The sequence below is a fragment of the Aphelocoma coerulescens genome, chromosome 1A (genome assembly GCF_041296385.1).
Source record: "Aphelocoma coerulescens isolate FSJ_1873_10779 chromosome 1A, UR_Acoe_1.0, whole genome shotgun sequence".
Classification (NCBI taxonomy): Eukaryota; Metazoa; Chordata; class Aves; order Passeriformes; family Corvidae; genus Aphelocoma; species Aphelocoma coerulescens.
Window position 1 is genome coordinate 67981561 of NC_091014.1, and position 21899 is coordinate 68003459.

Consider the following 21899-nt stretch of genomic DNA (forward strand, 5'->3'; position numbering starts at 1 on the left):
AAAATAGAACATCCTTCATCCTGCTCCTCTTTATTGGCTCACCCTCTTGTTGCTGGCAGGGCACTGTTCCCCTCCTGAGGGTTTCCCTCATACCTCCTGTCTTTATTTCAAGGTTCACTTTTAGCTTCTAATGCCTTGTTTCAACACATGCTTTCACCTGAGAGTCGTTTCATCCGGTTAAACGAGTGTAAGCTGAAACATCTGTGCCAACATTTCAGAGCAGTAGAATTGGTCTAACAGTGCACCTGGTTCAGCTATCAGCTGCAAGAAGTTGGGGCTAAAATGGCATTCAATTTGTTAACAGCAGTCAGCTGACAAAACACAGCGATCTTGGAGGGGATGGGACCTGTTCAATATTAGAAAAAGTGCCAATGTAAAAATCCCTATTTGCTTTAAAAGTTGTTTCTGGGCAAGGTTGTGTATATTTACTGAACTCTGGTCCTAATGTCACCCTTTTCTGTGAAAGTAGTAAGAACTCTGGAGAATGCTTTCATGTGTTTTCCTTGAGGAGGGACCAACACAGGTCTCCACCACTGGGAGTTTTTGGGTTCTTTAGAGTCACATATATATACACACACACACATACATACTCTTATATATATACTTATGTATATTAAACTACTTTATACTTACATGTATTTTAAACTACTTTATATGAAAAATATGAAAAATGACAGCAATCATAAAAATTGATTTTCAGACATATACCATTACTTTCTCAGCTTCTCCACAAAACTTTTTAAATGCAGCTCATACTTGTACTTCATTGCTGTCCTTGTCACAAAAAGAAATTAGTGCAACTGCCCTATGAGGGTTGTCATTCATGCTTTCTTTTTTCAGTGTAGAAATCCTGAATTTCTTCTGTCCAGATACACTTTGTATCAGTCTCCACAGGTTCCTGGGGAAGATACAGTGACACCTCTCACAGAGTCTTTGGGAATAGTAGAAAAGTGTAAGTGTTGGGATTTGCATGACAAACCCTATGCTTCTGTTTAATACTGATTTTCTGGGAAATCAGCTTATCTACATTAGATAATGTAGGGAACAAATCCTAATTTATAATTAAGACTGTCACAGGACACACAGGAAGCACTCCATTAACTTGATTCCTGCATTGTGAATGTGCAGTTTTCAGGGATATTGTACTAGTTTGAATAAGCTTGTACAAATCAAAGAGATGTCAAAAAGCACTTCAGTGCAGATTTGTTTATGGATTTTGGTGGCAGGATGGTGCTGGGGCTAAAAGTTTAACTAAATAGTCAGAAGTTGAGGTCTATCTGAAGTGTAAGAAATCAAAGTAACCCAGGGTATAAGCACTTGTTCTTGGAGGCATAAGCTGACCTTTAAATGCTCCTCAACATACAAAGGCCTGACATCAGGAAATACAGGCTGTACCTGTGACAGGGACAAGTTAACCTTTGGTCCAACTAGTTAAAGAGCATAGAAGTGCTGTCAATCATGACAACAGTACTCTTGAAGTTTCCTGTGTCAACTGGAATTTTAACAACATATGGAATGTAACATAGAAACCACCTTGGGAGGCTCTAATGAACAATCTGCCTGCTTGCTTTTGAGAGCAGAAGTTGAAAGAGTAAAGAACTCTCGACTTCAGGTGTTGAATGATGTTCAGATGACTTCTGATTTAGAATGGGAATATGTATGGCTGGCTCTTCTTGGATGAAGCTGAAGTGGATGTGGGATGCCTCGACTGCCCGTGTGAGATGACCTTACACAGACATGCTAAACTGATCCCATGGCAGTACTCTGTGTCCCAACTGAGACACTGAGAATCCTGGGGACTTGGGAACTGCATAAATTCATGACAGCCTGGGACAAGCAGGCACTTGGGATATCTGAACATTCTGGGTCTTGTGGAAGATTATAACCCTTCTTGTGTGAGTCTGAGGTAGGGCTTTGCTGTGGCTCTTAGCTCAGGACCAGCTTCAGTTCTTCCAGGGGAAAAAGGGTGTTAGCAGATTGTTATCTGACCATAGATTAAAAGTTGAATAACTGGGTCCTGTCTTTCTGCTCTAGTGGGCTGCACTCCCATTTTCTGTAGTTCATCCCTTCAGTTTACCTTGAGTTATGGATGACTAACACCACTGTGGAACCTGCAGCATCAGCTCTCCAGGGCTGGGGATAACACTAAAGAACCTTAAGGTATGAAGATAAACCCAACTTTCCTCACTGCCTCTCCTAAGGAGAGATCATTGTACTTACCAATCACTCAGAAAGGAAAGTTAAAGAGGAAACTTAAAGGAAAGCAAAAAAATTACTGCATGTATATTCAGTAAATTGAGTTACTTAAATTTGAGAGGAAAACCTAAGTAAACAAGGAAAGCAGAGTTTTTTATTTTAACTGGAGAAGTGCATGAGTTTATTAGGACTAAAAGCAACTCTTTTTTTCTTTTAATCCAGCTAAAATTATTGATATAAATAGGCTGTAATAAGCTAGTCTAGATACAATGTAAATGGGATTTAAAGGCAGAATGTTACAGAGCCAGAAAGCTGGAGATACGAAAGTAACTAATTCTTCAAATATATTAAATGCAAGAAGGCTACACGTGGCTTTCTTTGGTGTAATTGATTCTTAAACTTGATCTTGCATTGACTGAGCTGAACACTTTAACACAGAAACAGTATTTTACAGTGAAGGCAATCCTCAAAAAGACAGGTTCTGCACAAATGCATGTAAACTGGACTTAAAAACCAGAGAGTTCTAAAAAAGAACAAAGACCCTGGTGCATATTTTGACTTTATCTACAGTGGCTAAATATCTCAGTGTTCTCCGTAAGTGTGCAAAATGGTGCATGCAATACCACATCAGCAATCAGAGTAAGAGCAGCAGGAAAGTGCCACTTCATTGCATTTGCCTAGTCCTGGTTATTTTGTATGGGGCATGTACCAACACAAAATACAAATCTTTGTCAAAAGTCACTGATCTACATCCAGGGGGAGGCAGAGTGGAAAAAAAGGATCAGTTCAGATGGCTTAATGGGATGCTTGTTCAGAAGAGAGGTGACCTTTGTGAAGCAGATTCCTCAACATGATACCTCTTATGTGGGGGAAATCATCACAGTGGCCTCTGAAAACTTTCCTTAATTCCAGTGGATTTTGTACAATGGATAATTCAGTGGATTTGGGGTACAGTGGAATATTTGCCTATTTAGACCCCAGTAGACTTGCATGATCTAATATGTAAATTGCTCTAAATAGAAATTACACTATGGAGATCAATACCATGAAGGTATCCAGAGGATATTCAAACAGAATATTCGCCTCAGCTCTGTTGTGCTTTGCACTTAGCACCTTCCTTCTCAGGAACTCGAAGCTCTCAGTCTGCTAATACTAGTGAATTTAGCCTCACAACATGCAGTGAGGTAGGTAAGTTTACCCCCATTTTGCAGATGGCAAAACTGAGGCAGAACTCTGAAGTGACTTGCATAAGGTCCCGCAACTTGTCAGTGGCAAAACCAGGAATATGTTTGCAGAAGTCCAGACCCCAGACCTCTGATTTAAGTCCCTCCCTACTACCACAAAGCAAGCAATACATGCAACCTTTATTCCTCCTCTTGCTGCCGTAGTCCTGCTGACACAGAGGAAGATTTTCCTGATTGAATTCCCGCTTTCTTTGGCAAAAAGCACCTGGTCCTGTCAAAGTGCTGTGTATTATGCTCTTCGCAGAGGCATTTCTTCTGAGGCACGATAGAAAAGCTGTGGTTTCCCCATGGCAGGGAGACTGTACAGGTCCAAACAGAATCTTATTTCCTGCAGAAGACCTGCTGCTTGGCATTCTTCACCCGTTGCTCCTCCTTCAGGTTCTTCTGCCGCACGTGTTTGCTGGAGATGTTTTCCACATGTTCTGAGGGGAACCAGCCTCTCTCCCGGTCTGAGAGTTTTACTCCTTCCATCCACCCTGTGGTGTAGGGAAAAGCACAAGATGAGGCAAAAGCCATGTGTTTTTTTCATTGTTTCCCAAAAAAAAAGCCCCCTCCAAGAAGACCCTAAGAGCAAAGGAAAAGATCCCCTTTCAGCTTCCAAATAAAGTGTCCTAAAGAAGATGAAGAATCCCTTTGTCCTCTCAATCCAACAGTTTAAGACAGGCATTGTTCATTCTACTCACCATCATTGCTGTACTGCATAACCATGATGATATCTGCCTTCTCCAAAGCCAGCTCATCATTTTCCCGAGCCTTGTAAGTCTTTATGCACTGAACCTGTGGTGCATCTGAAGGGGAGGAAAGCAAGAGTAAACCTGTGGGCATCAGCTGCAGAGGACCTGGAGATTAAGGAGCTGCCCAAATAAAAAGCAGAGAACTGGAAGGGACACTACAGGTCTTCATCTAAACGAGGAGTTAAAATAGGTAAAATAACTGGCAGAACCTGGCACTGAGGGAAAGCCCATGAGTATCTTCTTTATCTACAAAACCCAGAGTATTCTGCCTTGGAATCATTCTGGGGTGTCCCAGCTCACAGTGCCTGTGACTCCTGTGAGCCAGCCCACCCCCATTGCTGCAGCAGCAGAGCAGTCTCACCAGGGCATTCCAGGAGATCCGGTTCTCCCCGCGGAGGAGCCAAAGCAGAGATCCACCTCAGCTTCTCACTGCTGGAAAACAGCACAGGATAGGTGTCAGCATTCGGTGTGAGGGACAGCAGTCTGGTGACTGAAATGAGGTGGGATGGGGTGTGGGGGTGTTTGCTCACACAAAGGGAAGCAGAGAAAGGAGGTGAGAAAAGGCAAAAATTCCCATTTTTGGAGGCTGATGGTATGACATAATGTGGTAGTATTGTATGAGCAGCTATGATGAGAGAGGAGGAAGGTGGTTCACAAGGAAATAGTTACAGCAGGAGGATGTTTTTCAAGACTTCTGCTCAGCAGCTGCATTTGGCATTTCAGCATTTGAGTAGCTGAGGGACGACCATCAGGTTCCTAGGAGGTGTCTGGTCATGGTAACAGGATATACCAAGGGTAAACTTGAGCTCTTACTGTGTCTCTGTCCGAAACAAGAACTCCACTCTCTTTCCCTGGTAATTCTGAAGCAGGAAGAGACGGAAGAGGTTTTTGTTTGCCCCGTGGAGCTTCATCTCGCACTTCTCCCCACGCACATCCGAAAAAGCAGCGTGGTCGAACACAACAAAACGTCCACCCCTGCAGGTGAAGAGGAGGAACAAAACAAGGTGTGAGTTTTAAGGTGATGATGGTTACAAAGTGAGTCCATGTGATCTGCTGATGTCAGGAAAGCAAAAAGCTTTTGATGAGTCTTCATCTGCTTCAGACATCCTAAGCAGTGCTCTTGTTAGAAGTCTCAGGCAGCCAGAGAAGAGAGAGAAGGGATTTAATGAAAAGGCTAGAAATACTAATCTCTGTCCTGTCAGAATTTTATTTGGTAGCTTACATCTTAAAAACAAACCCACCACCCCTAAAACCCCAACACAAACCAACCAACAACTCTCTTGACAAACCAGTGATTTGCACGTTCACTAGTCCTCATAGTGTGCTTTAGGAAGAAATTATTTACCAAGTAAAAGTAGAATAAATGGTTATTGTTCAATGTTTCACATTGTAGAGATGCAAAGGCAGAATAGAAGTGTTGTGCTAGGGACCACAAGATATCTTTCTATATTATGATATGTAATGAAGAGTTTGGACTATCAATTTCCACATACTTGCATAATACTCTCATCAGGTCAGGACAGAAGAGTGACTTGACAAAGGCTGCCACTTGCTGGCAGGCAGAGGGAAAGGACTCTGTCACCAAAGCACAGACCCCGAAAGAGACAGGTATTTTAGAAGGGGCAGCAAGAATTGAGTTGAAGCACTCACTCCTTGGGCCGAGACAGGAGCAGACAGTCATTGAAAAGGTGCAGGTAGATGGGCCGGGTGGTGACTTTCCATTTTGGACTCAGGTTGTTGAAGTCCAGTGCTGTCAACTCGCCACACTTCACAAGTCGCCTTGACTGTGAGATGAGTGGGAATATCTGTAAGACAAAAATAAGTATTTATGCACAAGAAAATGAGTCCCTCTGAGTTTGGGATTTGCATTTTTGCCTTTCTCTAGAGGATCTGTGCTTTCAGTTCTCCAGCTGGAGAGGTGTAAGTTATGGTAGGGACCTTCATGTGAAGGGTGGCATGAATGATTGGGCAAGGGAAGCACTGATGAAGAGCTGGCCTGTGGATGATGTTCTGGTTCAGCAGCTCTGTGTATATCAGAGAGGAGAGAACAAAAAGTGGCTTTGTGGGGAAAGACAGAAAATACATTAGGCTAGAGCAAGGCCCAGGGAATGGATGAGCTCACCTTACACTCAAATTCAATCTTCTGGCTGAGGTAGATCAGCTCTTCAGTGCTCTTCATGCGCTGGACATTTTCATTGCAGTCCTTGATGAGCTGCAGAGGAAAACAGATGATCAGTGAGGTGGGAGCAGAACTGCCTGGTGGGATCAGTAGTACTCCTAGGAGCCCCTCAGGAGTCAGCATAAGTTACAATTCCTTAGGCATTCTCCTGCAAAAAAAGTATGTATTACAATTAGAGAATATTCTGAGTTGGAAGGGACCCAAAAGGATCATTGAGTCCAGCTCCTGGCCCTGTGCAGACACCCCAGCAATACCATCCTGTGCATCCCTGAGAGTGTTGTCCAAACACTCCTGGAGCTCTGGCAGCCTTTGGGCCATGCCCATTCCCTGGGGAGCCTGTTCAGTGCCCCAGCACCCTCTGGGGGAAGAACCTTTTCCTGATACCCAGCCTCACCCTCCCTGACACAGCTCCAGCCATTCCCTGGGTCCTGTCCTTGGTCACAGAGAGCAGACATCAGTGCCTGCCCCTCCTTGTGAGGAAGCTGCAGAACTGCTGTGAGCTCAGGCCTCAGCCTCCTCTTCTCCATCTGAACAGACCAAGTGACATCAGCCACTCCTTTTGTGTCTTCACCTCCAGGCCCTTCACCATCCTGGTGGCCCTCCTTTGGAAGGTCAAATCATCACTAGACAGAACAATCCACCTTATGAGGCTGTACAAATTTTAGGTAACAATTTGTCCCAGAAAACTTCAAACCTTGCCTCTATAATAAACAGGATAAGAGGAAGGGATGCAATAGAGTAATGCTGTGGGGTTTTTTAAAGCAAGATTTTCTTGCAGGGGCAAGGGTGGGAACTGATGATTAATTAGAGACAAAGGTGAGGCTGCAGAAAGGATTGGCAGCTTTACCTTTTCAAGTGCATCATAGGCCTGCGTTGCTTGCACTTCCTCCTCAGACCCAGGCCGAGTTCTTTTCAGGATATTCTGCGTGAGAAAAGATGATTTTCATGATGCAAACAGGGAAAGGTGGACACCACCACCACTGAAGAGTAGGAGAAATAATAAAACAGAAGTAGATGATGACATGTGGAGACAACAAGGCCAAAAATTTGAGATGCAGAACGTCACTGATAAGTCACACTGACTAGGACATTCTCGGAAATCAAAATTATATTAATTATCACATGGAAGTTACATGGCATAGGAAGCAACCACTAGCTAAAACACAAATGGGTTTATGAACAGAATAGAAGTGTCCTTTTCTCCTATTAAAAAGAGGCTCAAATAATCAAAAAGAAGAATTTCATAGAAAGAGCTCAAAATCAATTCATTAGGGACTGGCTGGTTCCCTGTCTGGAAGGCTTCTTATTAGTCAACATTGCAGGCAAAGAGTAGATACAGGCTGCCTTCCAGAGGGCAGCCAAGGAACCCTTGCTTTGTTCTCCTAGCAGGAAGTCAAAAAGTTCAATAAAATGTAAATCAGCATTTTCTGAGAAGACTCCATAAATTCTTTATTGGAGTAGAATTAAAGTAGTGTCACAACAAAGCCCTAAATGATTCACAAACAGCATTGCCTCACGCAGTGCCACATCCATCATTTCCTGCACACCTCCAGGGATGGGTACTCCATCATGTCCCTGTGCAGCCCATTCCAATGCCTGCCAACTCCTTGTGGGAAGAAATTCTTCCTGATGTCCAACCTGAACCTCCCCTGGCACAGCTTGAGGCCATTTCCTCTTGTCCTGTCCCTTGTTCCCTGGGAGCAGAGCCCGACATCCCCTGGCTGCCCCCTCCTGTCAGGGAGTTGTGCAGAGCATGAAGGTTCCCCCTGAGCCTCCTTTATTCCAGGCTGAGCCCCCACAGCTCCCTCAGCTGCTCCTAGAGACAGCTTGAGGGAAACTTGAGGGAAAGCAGAGAATCACCACAGTTACCTGTAGGAGGAGCTTGAGTCGAGTGATGCGCTGGAAGGGGAGGATGAGGAAGGATTTAAGTGAGAGGCGCTGGCATAGTGGATCACTTTCCAGTCTCTCCAGGACTTGCTGGAACCCTGCATTTCCATTTCTGTGGGAGTGGCAAAGAAAAAAAAAGACATCCAGGCATCAGAGTAAATAAATAACCTTCCTAGTATCAGATTTCAGGGAATGTTGGAGTACTCCCAACAGTCAGGTTTTGTCCCTGGGGCAAGAGGTGTCAAGAAACTGCACCACTCTGCTGCTGAAGAGCAAATATGGGCTTCTAACAGCTACAGGATGGCAGTACAGCTGTTATGATCTCTTTCCTCTTTCCACAGCCCTCTGGAGTAAAAGCCAGAAGTAACATCTAGATTTCAACTCCCTCTGTCAGTATTGCTCCTCTCATGGGGACATGGTGTTGGTTTTGTGGTGGTTTGCACTCTGGTTCTTGGTGGCCTGAAAAACCATTTTCCAGCACAGTCATTTTTGCTCTCTTCAGTAGAGGGCAGACAGAGAACAGTCTGCAACAAGATCAGCTATTAAGTATTCTTTTCCTCTCCAACACTAAGGGAGAGAAGCCTGAAGGAACTCTGTCCTGCTGTCCCAAATGCCACTGAACTGAGGAAGGTTCTTCTGGCGGCGTAGCGAGAGCACTGCTTAACAGCCAATTCCTGCAGCATTCCCCATTGTTTGAAAGGGTCAATATTCAAGGAAGTATGAGAGAAAAGGGTGTAACAAATGAGAAAAACTTACAGTAACCTCTGGAAGGTTTGCTCCTGGTATGTCTGGTTTGTCACATATGGCAGATACACCCGGCGGAAGTCAGGGGCGTGTTTCAGAGCCACGTCACACACATGGAAGGTGAACATGTCCTCTTCAAATTTCTCCTCCAAGTCAAAGAGGAAACTGCAGCACATGGATGTGGTGCCATAAAAGGAGAGGGAAATATCAGTGTCATTTAGTCTTCTAAAACTGTGAGAGCCCACAGATAAGCACAAGACAGATCTTTTTTTCTAGACAGAGTGTAATGTCTGGACAATAACAATTTAGGGCTTGGTATCAGCAAGGAAAAAGCAGGGGCAAAAGATCTCTATTCTTGAGAGGTCACGCTTCTACAGGCATGGTCAGGAAACAGCTGGGAACTGAGACCTCACCAGAACAATCCCGCTGGTATAAATGGAAAAGGTAGCAGCAAACCTTACCAGCTCAGTGATTTATGTAGCCAAGCCTTGCAGAAGGAAAAGCAGAACAGAATCCTACAACATATAGGATTCTCTGCATGTGGGGTCATGTCCACGTTTCATGACTTATGCTCTAATGATTCACATTAGTTTCTGTCAAGTGATGGTTGTAACTTACTTTTTTTCCCTTCCCCCCCCCTTTTCATCAGGGCTCATGCAGTTGCCCCTTTTGTCTTGTATTTGGCAGGACCTGGTTTGGGTTGGGGTCTAGTTAGTCAAGTTGAATTGTAGTTGAAAGCAGTGGCACAAGGCTACATTACCATTTGGAACATTTTGATCCCCTGCAATGAGCTCTGTGCACAACTGAGCCATAATATCTGGGATTTAACACCAAAATTTACATTGCCCTGTCACCTAAAAAGGCAAATATTCCTTTCCAGGCAGTGTTGGTGTGTCATCACTAAGTGCTGCATCTGCCTTGAACAGTGAGCACGCAGAAGAGTGGTGAGAAATGCTCCTGATGGAAGCACCACGTGCCTGTCAGTCCTGGAAGCGAAGGGCCGCGTCTCACCTGGCACTGACATCGCGCACATCGGAGAGGCGGGAGAAGAGCCACTGGCGCTCCTGGTTGGTGAGCATCGCCTGGAGCTCTGCCGAGCGCTGGAAGTGATCCACTGCCACGTTCAAACTGCGCAGGTAGGACGCCTCAGATATTATCAACTCAAACTTGGCCTTGAGAGAGAAAACAAGGGAGCACAGCATCAGCACACTGCACGAGTCTGTGAGAAATCTTACGGAGAGGAGACAGGGCAAAGCAGAAAACCTCCCAGCACATGATGCAAGTAGGGTGTAATTACAGAAGAGAGGCTTTAGAAATGAAGGGCAAGCATGTTATTACAGACTTTCTTTAGAAAATGGACTTGTGGTATGACTTAAAAACAGCTACTTGCTCTCATTTTACTTTTTATTTCCTCTCAACACCTTTCACAAGGCTCCCCATTTTACAAGCTCCCATAAAGTCCAGCATCTGCACCATGCATCTTTTTCTCCTCCATCATGTTTCCCATGCTGTTGTTCTCACCTCTTTCTCTGGGTCGTCCTGTCCACTTCTCAGATCCTCTCATTTTCCTTACCCAGTTTCTCTGTGCCATTGTGCTGAATCCATACATCTCCCTGTCTCCTCTCAGCCCTGCAGCTCACACAGGTCAATGTGCTAAACTCACACAGGTCAATCTGTGTGAGTTTAGCACATTATACCACAGAAAATACAATTTACTGTGGTTTTATTAGCATCTCTCACAAGCTTATGTGTGGGAGAGTGCTGCAAGTCTTCTACTTTTATACTCCCTTTTTCATTGAGCATACTCATAACTCTTTATCTTGTTCCCCCTTTTCCCTGTGCCTGTTTTCATGGAGTTACTGATATGGTGCAGAGTCTGTCCTTCAGTGCTGCTTTTCTCTAAAATTCAGTGCTTCAGCACTGCTCTACTTCATACCCCATGCTGCTTCCAGGGGTAGAGGTGACCTCTGCTTCAACCACCTGCATTCCCACATCAGTTCTTGCTCTCTGCTTTAACCCCTCTTCCAGACACTCTTTCTTGACCCCAGACCACCCATTTACTGTGTCACATCTGTCCCTTACCTCTTGCAGCCTCTGCTCCTCACGGGACATGTTGAGCAGCATTCTGCTGCCCCGTATCATGGGGATGTCCTGCCAGAGGGATGCATTAGATGAGACTGACAGACGTTGCAAATATGAGTCCTGGGGAGACAGCACTTTCCTCCGTAGCCTTGGGGAACTTGGGAAACTTGACTCTATATCCTCTGGATAATCCGCTCTCTTCTGGCTTTGGATGGCCTTGTTCAGAACTACATCACTGTACTCCTGATACAGCAGTCTTGCTGTGAAGAAAGACACATACATTTATCTTTTCTGTAGTAGCAACTCACCCTCTGCTTCAACCTGGAGAAAACTCTGCCCCGGATTGGGACAGCCAAATTCAGGCAAAGCTCCTCAGCTGCCCAAGTGTACTGCAGGGCTCCAGCTGCTTTCCCTGCTCTCTAACACTCCATCCTCACTACCACCACGTGACAGGAGTCCCTCTCCTTTGTGCTCACTGCAAGGGTCAGAGAGGAGTGGGGAGAGGGGGCTGCCACAGCACCCCAGGCAGGAGGCACTTACAGGAGTTGATCAGTTTGGAGTGCCGGCGCTTGAAGTTCTCCGTTGTGTCTGCAGGTTTCTTCTCTCTGCCAGGGAATAAGGATTTCAAAACACAGAGTGAACGAAGGGCACAGCACCAGAAATGGTTCATCCAAACCTTAGGAACTGCTCTGTCACACCAGGGACCTCTCCTTTTTCAACAAGCTCAAGCTCCACAAGCTTTACTTGACAAAGGGGAAAGTTTGGCTTGATGGAGAGGCTGTCCTGAAGGCACAGAAATACCTCTGTTGCAGTAGGGTCCTCTTCAAGAGAGCAGAGACTGAAACACAGGCCTAGGGCATTTAATTATAATTTTCCACTCCTTATCATCATCTTTGGTAACTCAGAAACAATGGAGGTGTCTGTGCTGCACAGGGATCAGGGCAAATTCTCAGGGTCTTTGAAAGACTCACCGCATTATAACTGTTTCTGAGCTGACTGGTGGTTCCCTGTGTGCCTTGGGAGCTTCTTCCTCTGAAGGAACAGAAGAAACCTCTGCATAGAAGACAATTGGAAAGTAAACACATCAGTCCATTTTTAGAGTCAAGCTACAATCTAAATGATACACAGATACCACTTACCTATACACCACCTAAGGGGCAGTCTTGAGTTGGAGTACAGGTGCCCTCATGAAATTTATTTCTGGGTCAGAAACATTCTAGTTTTAATAATCCTTGACATTACTTACAATTTACATCTGTTAGCCATATTTACTTTTCACACAAAGAAAAAGGCTGACATTTTAGGCAACGACAGTAACTCTAAGAGCTTCCCTCTCCAGTGTGTGCCCTTTTTGGTGCAGACCTTACACTTTCAGCTACTTGGGCCAGGCATCAGGAGATCAGGGGAGCCAAAGTGTAAAAATTGAGAAAGCATAGTTTTGCCTTTTGGTTTGTGAGGGATTTAATCAAATAAGGTGTGATGAAATTCTAAGTAGAATGAAATAAGTGGAAGCAGAAAAAGGACGAAAGCCCAAAGACTGAGCTGCAGTTATGGGTAAGGGGAAAGACAGTTCTGTTGCCTTGAATGTTTTAAAATTTGGAACCAAGAATTTACAGGTCAAATATATGAACAAATCTTGATTCAAGTTCTGCTAAACCTTTTACACCCCTCCACAACCCCTCCTTTTCCTCTGTGTCAAAAATCCAGCATGTTGCAGAGCTTCAAAGTAAAGTAAGAGCTGAAAAGAAGCAATTATTTAAAGTACACATAAGATATAGTAAAGACATACATCCTGACAGCAAGTACTGCTGAATGAGCTGCATTACAGAAGATGCATGTTTTCAACTTGTGACATCAGTGATTTGACTTCTGTGCAAGCTGGGACCTTGGGTTTGACAAATTTGCATTCTTATCTGTACTCTCAAATCCTGCGCTCACAGGAAAATCATCTTTTTTAGAAGGTCAAGTGGGAACCTAAAAGTGCCAGTTGCAAAATAAGGGGAGGCAGCAAATAAACAAGTGATAAGAGATATGGGCTACTGAGCATGTGTGCATGGTTCTTCCTTACTGCCTCAGGGATCCATGAAATAAGTTTATTGTTGCAGGTATTAGTGTGGAATGGGGGGACTGAGCCCCAGCATTGCATCCCTACTCAAGGATGCACAGGGCAGCAGAGAGGAGGGAGGGGACAGCTGGAAAGGGAAGCTTAGGGCAGGATAGAAGAGGGCTGGAGCAAGTAATATCACCAGAAAGGCACAAGAGCCGTGCTAAGCTCTCAGCTCTCATGCCTCTCCATCACATTGTCTATTTAATTTAATCCTACTTTTTGATAACTGCACCAAATTGGAGGGGGGAAGGAAGAAGGGAAATGGAAGAGAGGACTCACGCTGCAAGATGTCCGGTGGTACTGACATCCTCTTCAGGCCCTGACGGTGCCAGTCCTTGGTTTTTACTCGGCTTTTAATTGGGTTTTCTTGATTGGCTGCTGGCTCCTGCACAGCTACCCCAATATTTTTTTTGTCTGGCCAACTTGATGATTTTCCCAAGGGTGCATGTTTGGCCATTTCTTCCTTTGGCTGTTCTCCTCCTTCCAGCCTTTGTCTGACCCTCCTCTCACCTTCTGTTTTCTCTGTGACTGCCAGTGGAGCCTGGATGTTCTTTCTGTCCACACCAAAGCTGCCTGCAGGCTGCTCCCATCGCAGCTCCTCGTCCTGGCAGCTTGTTCTGGTGGTCGGCGGCGATGGAGGGCTGAGCTGGAAGAAGTGAATTGGATTGGTGAATGCAAGCATTGGAAGGAGCTGTGCAGAGTCTCTGCTCTTGGAGTCTGGGGATGTTATCAAGCCTTCCAATGAGGGCCAAGAAGGGTGGTCAGGTGAGGATTTCCCACTCTCTATATCCATGTGGTGATCCGCTGTTTCAGGGCTGGTGTCAGAGCAGCCAACCAACATTTCGCTTCCAAGAGCTGAAAAACTTTTGGTCAACAAACTGACCCCTGAGTCATCAGAAGTCTCTGTATCATGGGGACCTGAGTCACTGAGATCCCACTCTCCACTTACTGGAACAAGGTCATCTCTCTCTGCTAGACTTTCTCCATCAGAAGCAGAGGCCAGAGAGTTGGAATCAGATGCAGAGGTGGCAGTCTGGAGAGGATGGCTTAGAGCAGGGTGAATGGCTCCCAGCTTATCATCATCCATCCCAGAGCTGAGGGGGGGCCTGGAGTGTAGTCTAGGGGCCAGTGGCTGGTAACCTTCGAGGGCTGGAGGTGGAACGAGGTGATTTGCATGGAGTGCAGGGGCCTGAGGCTGACGGGGCCTTTGGACGTGGGAAGGAGGATGACGAAGCTGTTTGGCATCAGGCTCAGACACCAGAGGTAGGCTTGAGTGGGACACAGGGGACACAGGTTGTCCTTGCTGGTTCTCAGCAAGGACCGTATTGTCTTCGGAGGGCCAAGTTAGGGTGCTCAGGACACTGGAAATTCTGGATCCAGGCTCTTTTTGGAAGAAACTGCAGTCAGGCTCAGCAAATAAAGGCACTTGTTGTGCTTTATGATCCACATTTGTTCCCGTTTCTTTTCCTTGGATAATGGCACTTTTTTCGGGGGAGTTTTGCTGAATTGTCTCTGGGTGGCTCAGGGGAGTGGAAGTCCTTCCTGGTGTTTGGGATGGTTCCAGAGGCCCTGCAATACTAGCCACAGACCGCCTATCCCCAGGAAGGCTTCCTTGTAGAGGAAGGGAGCTCGTGTACATCACAGAGAAAGAATTTGGGCCACTAAGGTCCTCATGAAAGCCTTCCTCAGAAGTAAGGAGCTCATGGGAAGTCTTGACCTCCCCTCCATCTGTCCTTACAACAGCAGTTTCTGCTGGTGTTGGGTCCCACCCTTTTGCAGGAGCAGCTTGGTTGGGTGGCTTTCCTGCAGAGTCTGGCAGCTCGTTCAGGAGGGTGCGAGGACAGTGCTCGGGGGTCACAGAGGCTGTTCTGGCACCCTCCTGCTCTGAGACAGATGCTGATGCTGCTGAGGTGAGCTCTGAGGGGGAAGCTGGAATGAAGTCCCAAAGCTCAGCTTTTCCTGTAATGGGATGAAGATCTATGGGATCAGGTGGCTCCAAGTTACTGGTACCAGAGGAAGGGTGTGCTGGAAGAGGAGCCTCTGGGTTCTCTGAGCTGAAAGGTGCTGTCACCCTTCCACAGAGTGGTGCCTCTCTTTTATCAAACCTCTGGACAGCTTTTCCATGACCATCACTGTGCTCACTCTCCCTGCCCAGTCGTGTCTTATCATCCCAGTGAGCTTCTCCAATATCCTGACCACCGATGGAAAAGCGGCCAGAGTCCTCCAGGTCTTCTGCCTGGTCAGAGACATGGCACATGTGTGGAGTTTTCCCCCCTGGCTTCAGGTGATTTGAGGACAGAGGGCCGACAGCAGGTGGCTGACATCCAGAACCTGCTTCTGTGACACTGGCTTGCAGCAGCACATCCTCACCAGGATGCTGATCCACAGAAACAGGTTCCCCAGGAGGAAATGCTGATCCTGTTTGCTCAGACAATGAAACATACTCCAAACCACACACATCCACAGTATGCCTGGGAACAGAAGGTATCTCTGGCCCAAAAGCTGATGATAGAGCCTCTAGTTTGAGCTCTTCCTCCAGTCTGAGCTCTTCCCTCTGCAGTTGTTCCTGCTCCTTTTGTTCCTTGTTTTTCTGACCTTTAAGCTCCAAAGGTTTGCCGCCTTCTGGCAGATTCTGCTCTTTGCACTCTTCCTCCTCCTCTTCCTGCTGAAGTTCAGACACTGCCTCCTCCTGAGCTGGCTCCTTATGCTGTGAAGCATTCACTTCCTCCGTCCTTTTAGCAGTACTCTTTCCTTGGAAAGCACTCTCTGCTGAAGGGGCAGGTCTGCCCTCAGTCTTTCTGTGATCATCTTCTAGATGAAGGCATTTGGAAGCAGATGAGTGCTCTTTAGGAACCATTCCCTGGTCTTTGACCCTGCTGGCATTCCCTGTTTCACCAGCTGGGGTGTTTCCTTCTGCTTGTAGTGAACTCATTTGGCTGTCACGTCTTAAGGTGGAAGACAACTGATGGGAAGATTCTGTATTCTCTTCCAAACCCTGAGGTGCTCTTAAGCTTTCCTGAACATCTTCAGAAGTGTAAGGTTTAGCTGTGTCTTCTACAGCCCCCTCTGAGGTAGGCTGCTCATCAGGTGCTGGTGCCACCTTTTGGGTGCTTTGCTCCTTCTCTGCACCAGCATCAACCTCCTGCAAAGAATCCTTAGAGATGTTATCCAGAAAGGGTTCAGCCTTATAATGCCCTTCTGAAACAGTTTTACAGACCAAAAAGCACTTGGGTGTCTCTCTCTGAGAGGAAATGGCATCAGCCAAAGGGGATTTTGTTTGCTGGGCCTGAGGGTCTGAGCCATGAAAAGCTAGTTCTGCCTGGCACTGAGGAAATACAGTGTTGAGGTTCATAGCCTGCAGGATGGGGCTGCCAGGGACTGGCTCGTCCTGGACTCTGCTGTGAGAGGAAGGGTCCTGGTTGCTTTCCAGGTCAACCAGTTCCAACTGCCTAAGTTTCAGAGAATAATCCAGTCCACCCTCCTCTAAAAGCATTTCTCCTTCCAATTCTGAGAGTCCCTTTTGAGGCTCTGTATCCCCTTGGCCTTGTTCCAGTCCTGCTGGCACTTTTTGCATAGAGTTAGAGGGTCTGCCCAGCATCTCTGCTGCTTTCCCTGGAGCAGCAAGGCAGTCCTTGGGCGTGCTGAGCTCTGCTCCCTTTGCAGAGTTACATGGACAGGTGCTCATTTCGGCTGCTGTGTGAGTGGCATGATGCTCTCCTTCCACGGCTGAAGAATCCCAGGCTTCCCCAGTGGTACTGCTGGCTCCTGGGGGAGTGGTACCTCCCTCACTGGTTTCTTCAGACTCCATCAGTGACACATCCTGCTGAAGAAAAATGCATTTTTCTGTTACTACTTCACAATGATACGATGGATCTAATTCACTGCTTCTACTGCAGCTGGTAAAAACCAAAAACAAAACCAACACCACATACCTAGTGGGTGATAAGAGCTGGGAAACAAACACAAAGACTGAAAATAGGCAAACACCAGATGTAAGCTTGCAGTATGAGAGTAACACCAAAACAAACCCACTGGTGTCTTTTTAGTTTCACATGCAAAGTGACTTTGGTCGAAGAGCAGAGGTGCTGAGCTCTCTGCAATAGCTGCAGGGCAGCTTATGAAAAGTGGTGGCCATGGCTGGTTACCTCAGACCCAAAAGGGGGTACCAGAAGGCATCCAGAGAACAAGAAAACTATCAAAAATCTCCATTAATTTTCCTGGGGCATGATGGACAAATACTCCTAGCCTCTTCTAGCTGAGTCTTCAAGTTCTCTCTGATTTTTTGCCTGTTCTTTGGAGCTGATGGCTCTCTTTACAGATCTCTGTGTAGGTCTGGACCTCATTGCAAATGATCGCAGAAATTAATTAACAAGACACAGGAACGTAAGAATTTGATTAACAGGTAACGAGGACATGACACATGACACAAGATATTTGAAGGCTGTAAACCACATGGGTTGAGAGGAGTAGCTCTGGTGTGTGTGGACTAGTCTACAGACTATAAAGAGAAACTACGTCACCCCTCTTTTAGGGAGGGGGAAAGAAAAAAAAACAAAAAAAGCCATCTCAGGATTGTTGGACAGTTTCCCAAAGGATATAGTGGAATTTCCCATCCACTATTGCATTTGAAGTTCAGACATGACAAAGCACTAGGGAATGCACATTTGGGATATGTCTGTGAAAGGACGGAAGAATCTGATTCACCACTTTTATCTTTCTGGCTTCTACTGTGACCCACAATCCCTACCTGGAAAATACCTGAGAAAGAGACAAACCACTGTGGCTCCCTCCCTTTTCTTCTGTGGTGATTTCCTTGTGCTAGAGTGGCTCTGTAGTCACAAGTACCAACTTCTGATCCCACACAGAAAGTAAAAGAAGTAAGGGCATAATTAACATCTGAACTAATTGTCCTAGTTAGCTCCATGGCCAGGGCACACCTGGCCTGAAAGCTGGTTTAGCTTCTATTTTCCCTTGCGTCAAGTGAAACAAAACACCTGCTCTGAAGGCAAGGAGCGCATGCTCTGGGGTTAGAACTGAAGCACTTTATACACCTTCATCATAGGTGTTGTCATCACAGAATCACAGAATGGTTTGAGTTGGAAGAGGAATTAAAGATCATCCAGTTCCAAGCCCCTGCCATGGGCAGGGACACCTTCCACTATCCCAGGTTCTTCAGAGCCCTTGAGCAAAACCTGGCCTAGAATACTTCCAGTGATGGGGTAGCCATAGCTGCTCTGGGCAACCTGTGCCAGTGCCTTGCCACCCTCATATTAAAGAATTTCTTTTGAATGTCAAATCTAAAACTCTCCTTTTGTGGTTTAAAACAGATCCCCCTTGTCCCATGACTACCTGCCTATGTAAAAAGTAGCTCTCCCTATTTCTATATGCCCCTTTTAAGTACTGGAAGGCTGAAATGAGCTCTCGCTGGAGCCTTCCCTTCTCCAGGCTGAACAACCTCAATTCTAAAAAAATATGAGGAAAATAACTGAGTTAGCCAATTGAGTTAACTTACCAGTTAACTTCTTCCTGTGTATTTTTTCTCATGTAATCTTTAGTTTTTGTTTATAGTGAAAAGACAGTTTTCTTACAAAACCAGGCCAAAACCAGGGATTTTCAGCAATTTGGATTTTCCCTCCCAAGCAGTGAGCAGTTGTAATAGTTACAATTTCAACAAACTGTGTGTTTCAAAGAGATGTGTCCATTCATGGAGTTCCCATGGGGTTTTCGCCAGGTCTTGCTGCTGTCAGCTGCTACTAAACCACCTGGATGCTGCTAAACTGTCTTTTCAAAGGTTCCACATCAGATCACTCTTGTGCTACACTGCTCTTGACTCTCCTAGCTACCTCACCTGAGTCTCCTCAGCTCCAGGCCTAGAAAAGTACTACTTCTCATACCTAATACAGACAGTTTTCAAAAACAGGCCCCCCAGGAGCAGAGAGACTGTTTAGGGAGACACAAGCTGCTGCCTAAGGAAGGTTTACTATTACTAAAGATAGGATGGCTCATAAAGGTCTGAATAGTAAGGTCCTCAAACTCAAGCCCACACTTTGTCAGGGGAAGAAGAACTCTTGCTCACTGTGCGGTTTCATGGACATACACAGCACTGAATTTCCTCTTATTAAGCTCAAAATCCCAGTTTCCACTTCCACGGCTCTGTTGCAAGGATTTGGACAGGTGAAAGGACGAGTTTAAAGCTGCATTTGGAGCAGTTCCATGATGATACTGGGAGGCAGGGTAGAGGGAGGTGCACAGCACATCAACACTGGAAGCTGCCAAGTGAGATTTGTCTCATCATATTACTGCCAGGTGTTTTGCACACCTCAGGGAGAGCAAGAGAGGAGCTTTGGGAAGCGAGGCAGGAGAAGGAGCAGGCAAACTTTCTGCAGAGACAGGAGGGGAGGGCTTATGCATCCCACCAGGGAAACTGTTAAGCTCCCAGTCAAAGGCTGGGTGCACCATAGTAGAAGACAGGTGTCTGCAATAAGGATTTCATGGAGATGGAAGAGGAAATAATGAAACAAGACTGACAGCACCTGTAGTCTTCACATGCAGAGCAGCTACGTACAAGAACCCAGTAATTACCAGAAGAGAGTGCCTGTGGAGCACTGCCATGTTAAACTCCCAATGCAGGTCTGCTCCATCAGCAGAGGGCCCATGAGACCTCCAGGAGCTCAGCTACCCAAAGCAAACTTTCCATTATCATTTTCAGCAGGGCCAATAACATGACAGAGCAGCACACAGGACCTATCTAGCACCTGCCACTAGGCAGGATATGCAAACTCTCAAAGGTATTTCACTGTTACCCTTTTTGGGGCTTACTGATCTTTCACATCTCTCACTGGATCAGATGTTGGGCTGGCCATCAATCATATGCTCTGTCTATGAAACAAGGTAAATTGATGTTCCCTGTTGAGATAAAGCCAGTCATGCTTTTCTCCCAAGAGGGCCTGGAAAACCAGGACTTCAGCTACCATGCACCCAGCTTGTAGGCGCTTGCAGGTGCACAGAACCCCTCCAAGCTGGAACAGTGAGAGGGAGCAGCTGGCCACCTGCCAGCATGAAAACAGAAGGGCGATGCTTGGTCCTGCTGCAGTCACAAAATCTGAGAGGGGAAGGGTGCAGGAGGTGGCCTGGTGAGCAGAACAGGACAGCAGTGAAAGCATGAGAGCACAATCCATCCACAGCTTTCCCAGATTACAAAAGGCAACATCAATGTCGTACTTCCTTCCACTGTGGGTTAATTCACCTGGACGGAGATGACAAACACTTCTGGTTTTAAATAGAAAGTACCTCAGCTTCCCTCCCCCCTTCCTCCAACAAACAAGAAAGGAGCAATAACAAGTGCTATCAAGCACAGACAAGCCCTTCAGCTAGCCAGGAAGCAAGGCTACACACAAGTGGAGCCCTGAGATCCTCCTCCCCCAAAAGTAGGAAGAGACAGAGCTTTCCGCCTGCCACCTTGGGCCCTCCCTGCGAGGTGCCAGGTGCCGCCCGGCCGCCCTCGGCCCTGCTCCCCATCCTGCTCCCCTGCCGCGGGCCATGGGACAGCCCACACGCCCAGGCTGCTGCAAACACGCTCCCAGCAGAGAAAGTCCTGCCCTGCCATGCGGGCATGGAGCTGCTCCGGCCCAGTTGCAGCCGTGAGCTTCTGGCAGCAAGGGGAGAAAGCTGTTCACAACAACGTCTGAGCAGCGTGGGCAGGGACACCCATTTTCTTATTGAAACAAAGGCTTTCCCAAGTAGTCCCTAGTTTGGGCTTATTCCTACTGGTGCAGCCATAGCCTGGCGTAAAAATGCTAAAGATGGCTTTAAGGGCTGTAGCTCAGGCAGGAGAGAGCTCCGTGTTTGGCTCTAACACCCAGCCAAAAAACAACAAGGCTGCCGAGTCTTTTCCTGCTATCTCAGCTTGGTTTAATCATCTTGGTCACACAGTTCAGGTACACTTTACAATGAGTTGAAAGAGCGGAAATTTAGGTTAGATATTAGGAAAGAATTCTTTCCTGTGAGGGTGGTGAGGCCCTGGCACAGGTTGCCCAGAGAAGCTGTGGCTGCCCCATCCCTGGTGGTGTTCAAGGCCAGGCTGGATGGGGCTTGGAGCAACCTGGTCAAGTGGAAGGTGTCCCTGCCCACAGCAGATGGGTTTGGGACTAGATGATCTTTAAGGTCGCTTCCAATTCCTTAACATTCTATGATTTGAATCAGCTCAGAGCAAGCCTTCCTCCTTACAAAATCCAGAGCTCAGTGTGCAGGACAGCACCATCTCTCCCAGGAAGCCACACACTGGATTTCAGCTTGATGAGACACCCACGAAACTGAACACAAAACCTGCCCTGCCACAAGCTTCAATTTTTATATTTCCTCAGCTAGTCCTGCCATGCTTAGGCTGGCTTCCTCAGCTGCGTGTCCCTCCACGTGAGAGATTCCCACTGCACAGAACTCCCTGCAAAGAAACAGTCACCAATCTTCACACACCATCCCAGGCTGCTCTATCGCTGTACAACCCATCAAGGGAGGTGAAGGAGGGGGGTCAAAACTCTTGAGCTCAGGAAGAGATAACACAGGGTGCTAGAGATAAGGAAGGAGGGAAATAATGTTTCGTGGAGTCAGCTTTGAGGGCATGGAGAGCAGAAGGAGCTTTGCTGAAGGAAAGGACTTAGTAAGAAAGGTGGTCTAAAAAAGCAAAATAATGTAGAGTCTACTGCGGTGCTACACAGTGCTGGTAATGT

The 21899-nt window shown here is 46.5% G+C and overlaps 1 protein-coding gene across 4 annotated transcripts in view; it reads right to left on the bottom strand.

The window, feature by feature from the left end:
- Positions 1-3761: 3761 nt before the first annotated feature.
- The window catches only part of ARHGEF5 (Rho guanine nucleotide exchange factor 5), a 32029-nt gene continuing 13891 nt past the window's right edge, over positions 3762-21899 (bottom strand). For 3 of the 4 annotated variants that reach the window (XM_069003406.1, XM_069003407.1, XM_069003405.1), the window contains exons 2-15: positions 13453-16996; positions 12038-12119; positions 11607-11671; positions 11067-11326; positions 9996-10156; positions 8997-9149; positions 8223-8352; positions 7201-7275; positions 6297-6386; positions 5825-5979; positions 4988-5149; positions 4536-4606; positions 4124-4228; positions 3762-3916 (exon numbers count right to left, since the gene is read on the bottom strand). In XM_069003406.1, coding sequence (XP_068859507.1) covers positions 3762-3916; positions 4124-4228; positions 4536-4606; positions 4988-5149; positions 5825-5979; positions 6297-6386; positions 7201-7275; positions 8223-8352; positions 8997-9149; positions 9996-10156; positions 11067-11326; positions 11607-11671; positions 12038-12119; positions 13453-16981 — 5193 coding nt within the window. In that variant the 5' untranslated portion in view covers positions 16982-16996. The remainder of the gene's footprint in view (positions 3917-4123; positions 4229-4535; positions 4607-4987; positions 5150-5824; positions 5980-6296; positions 6387-7200; positions 7276-8222; positions 8353-8996; positions 9150-9995; positions 10157-11066; positions 11327-11606; positions 11672-12037; positions 12120-13452; positions 16997-21899) is intronic. The other variant, XM_069003408.1, reaches the window with a different exon arrangement.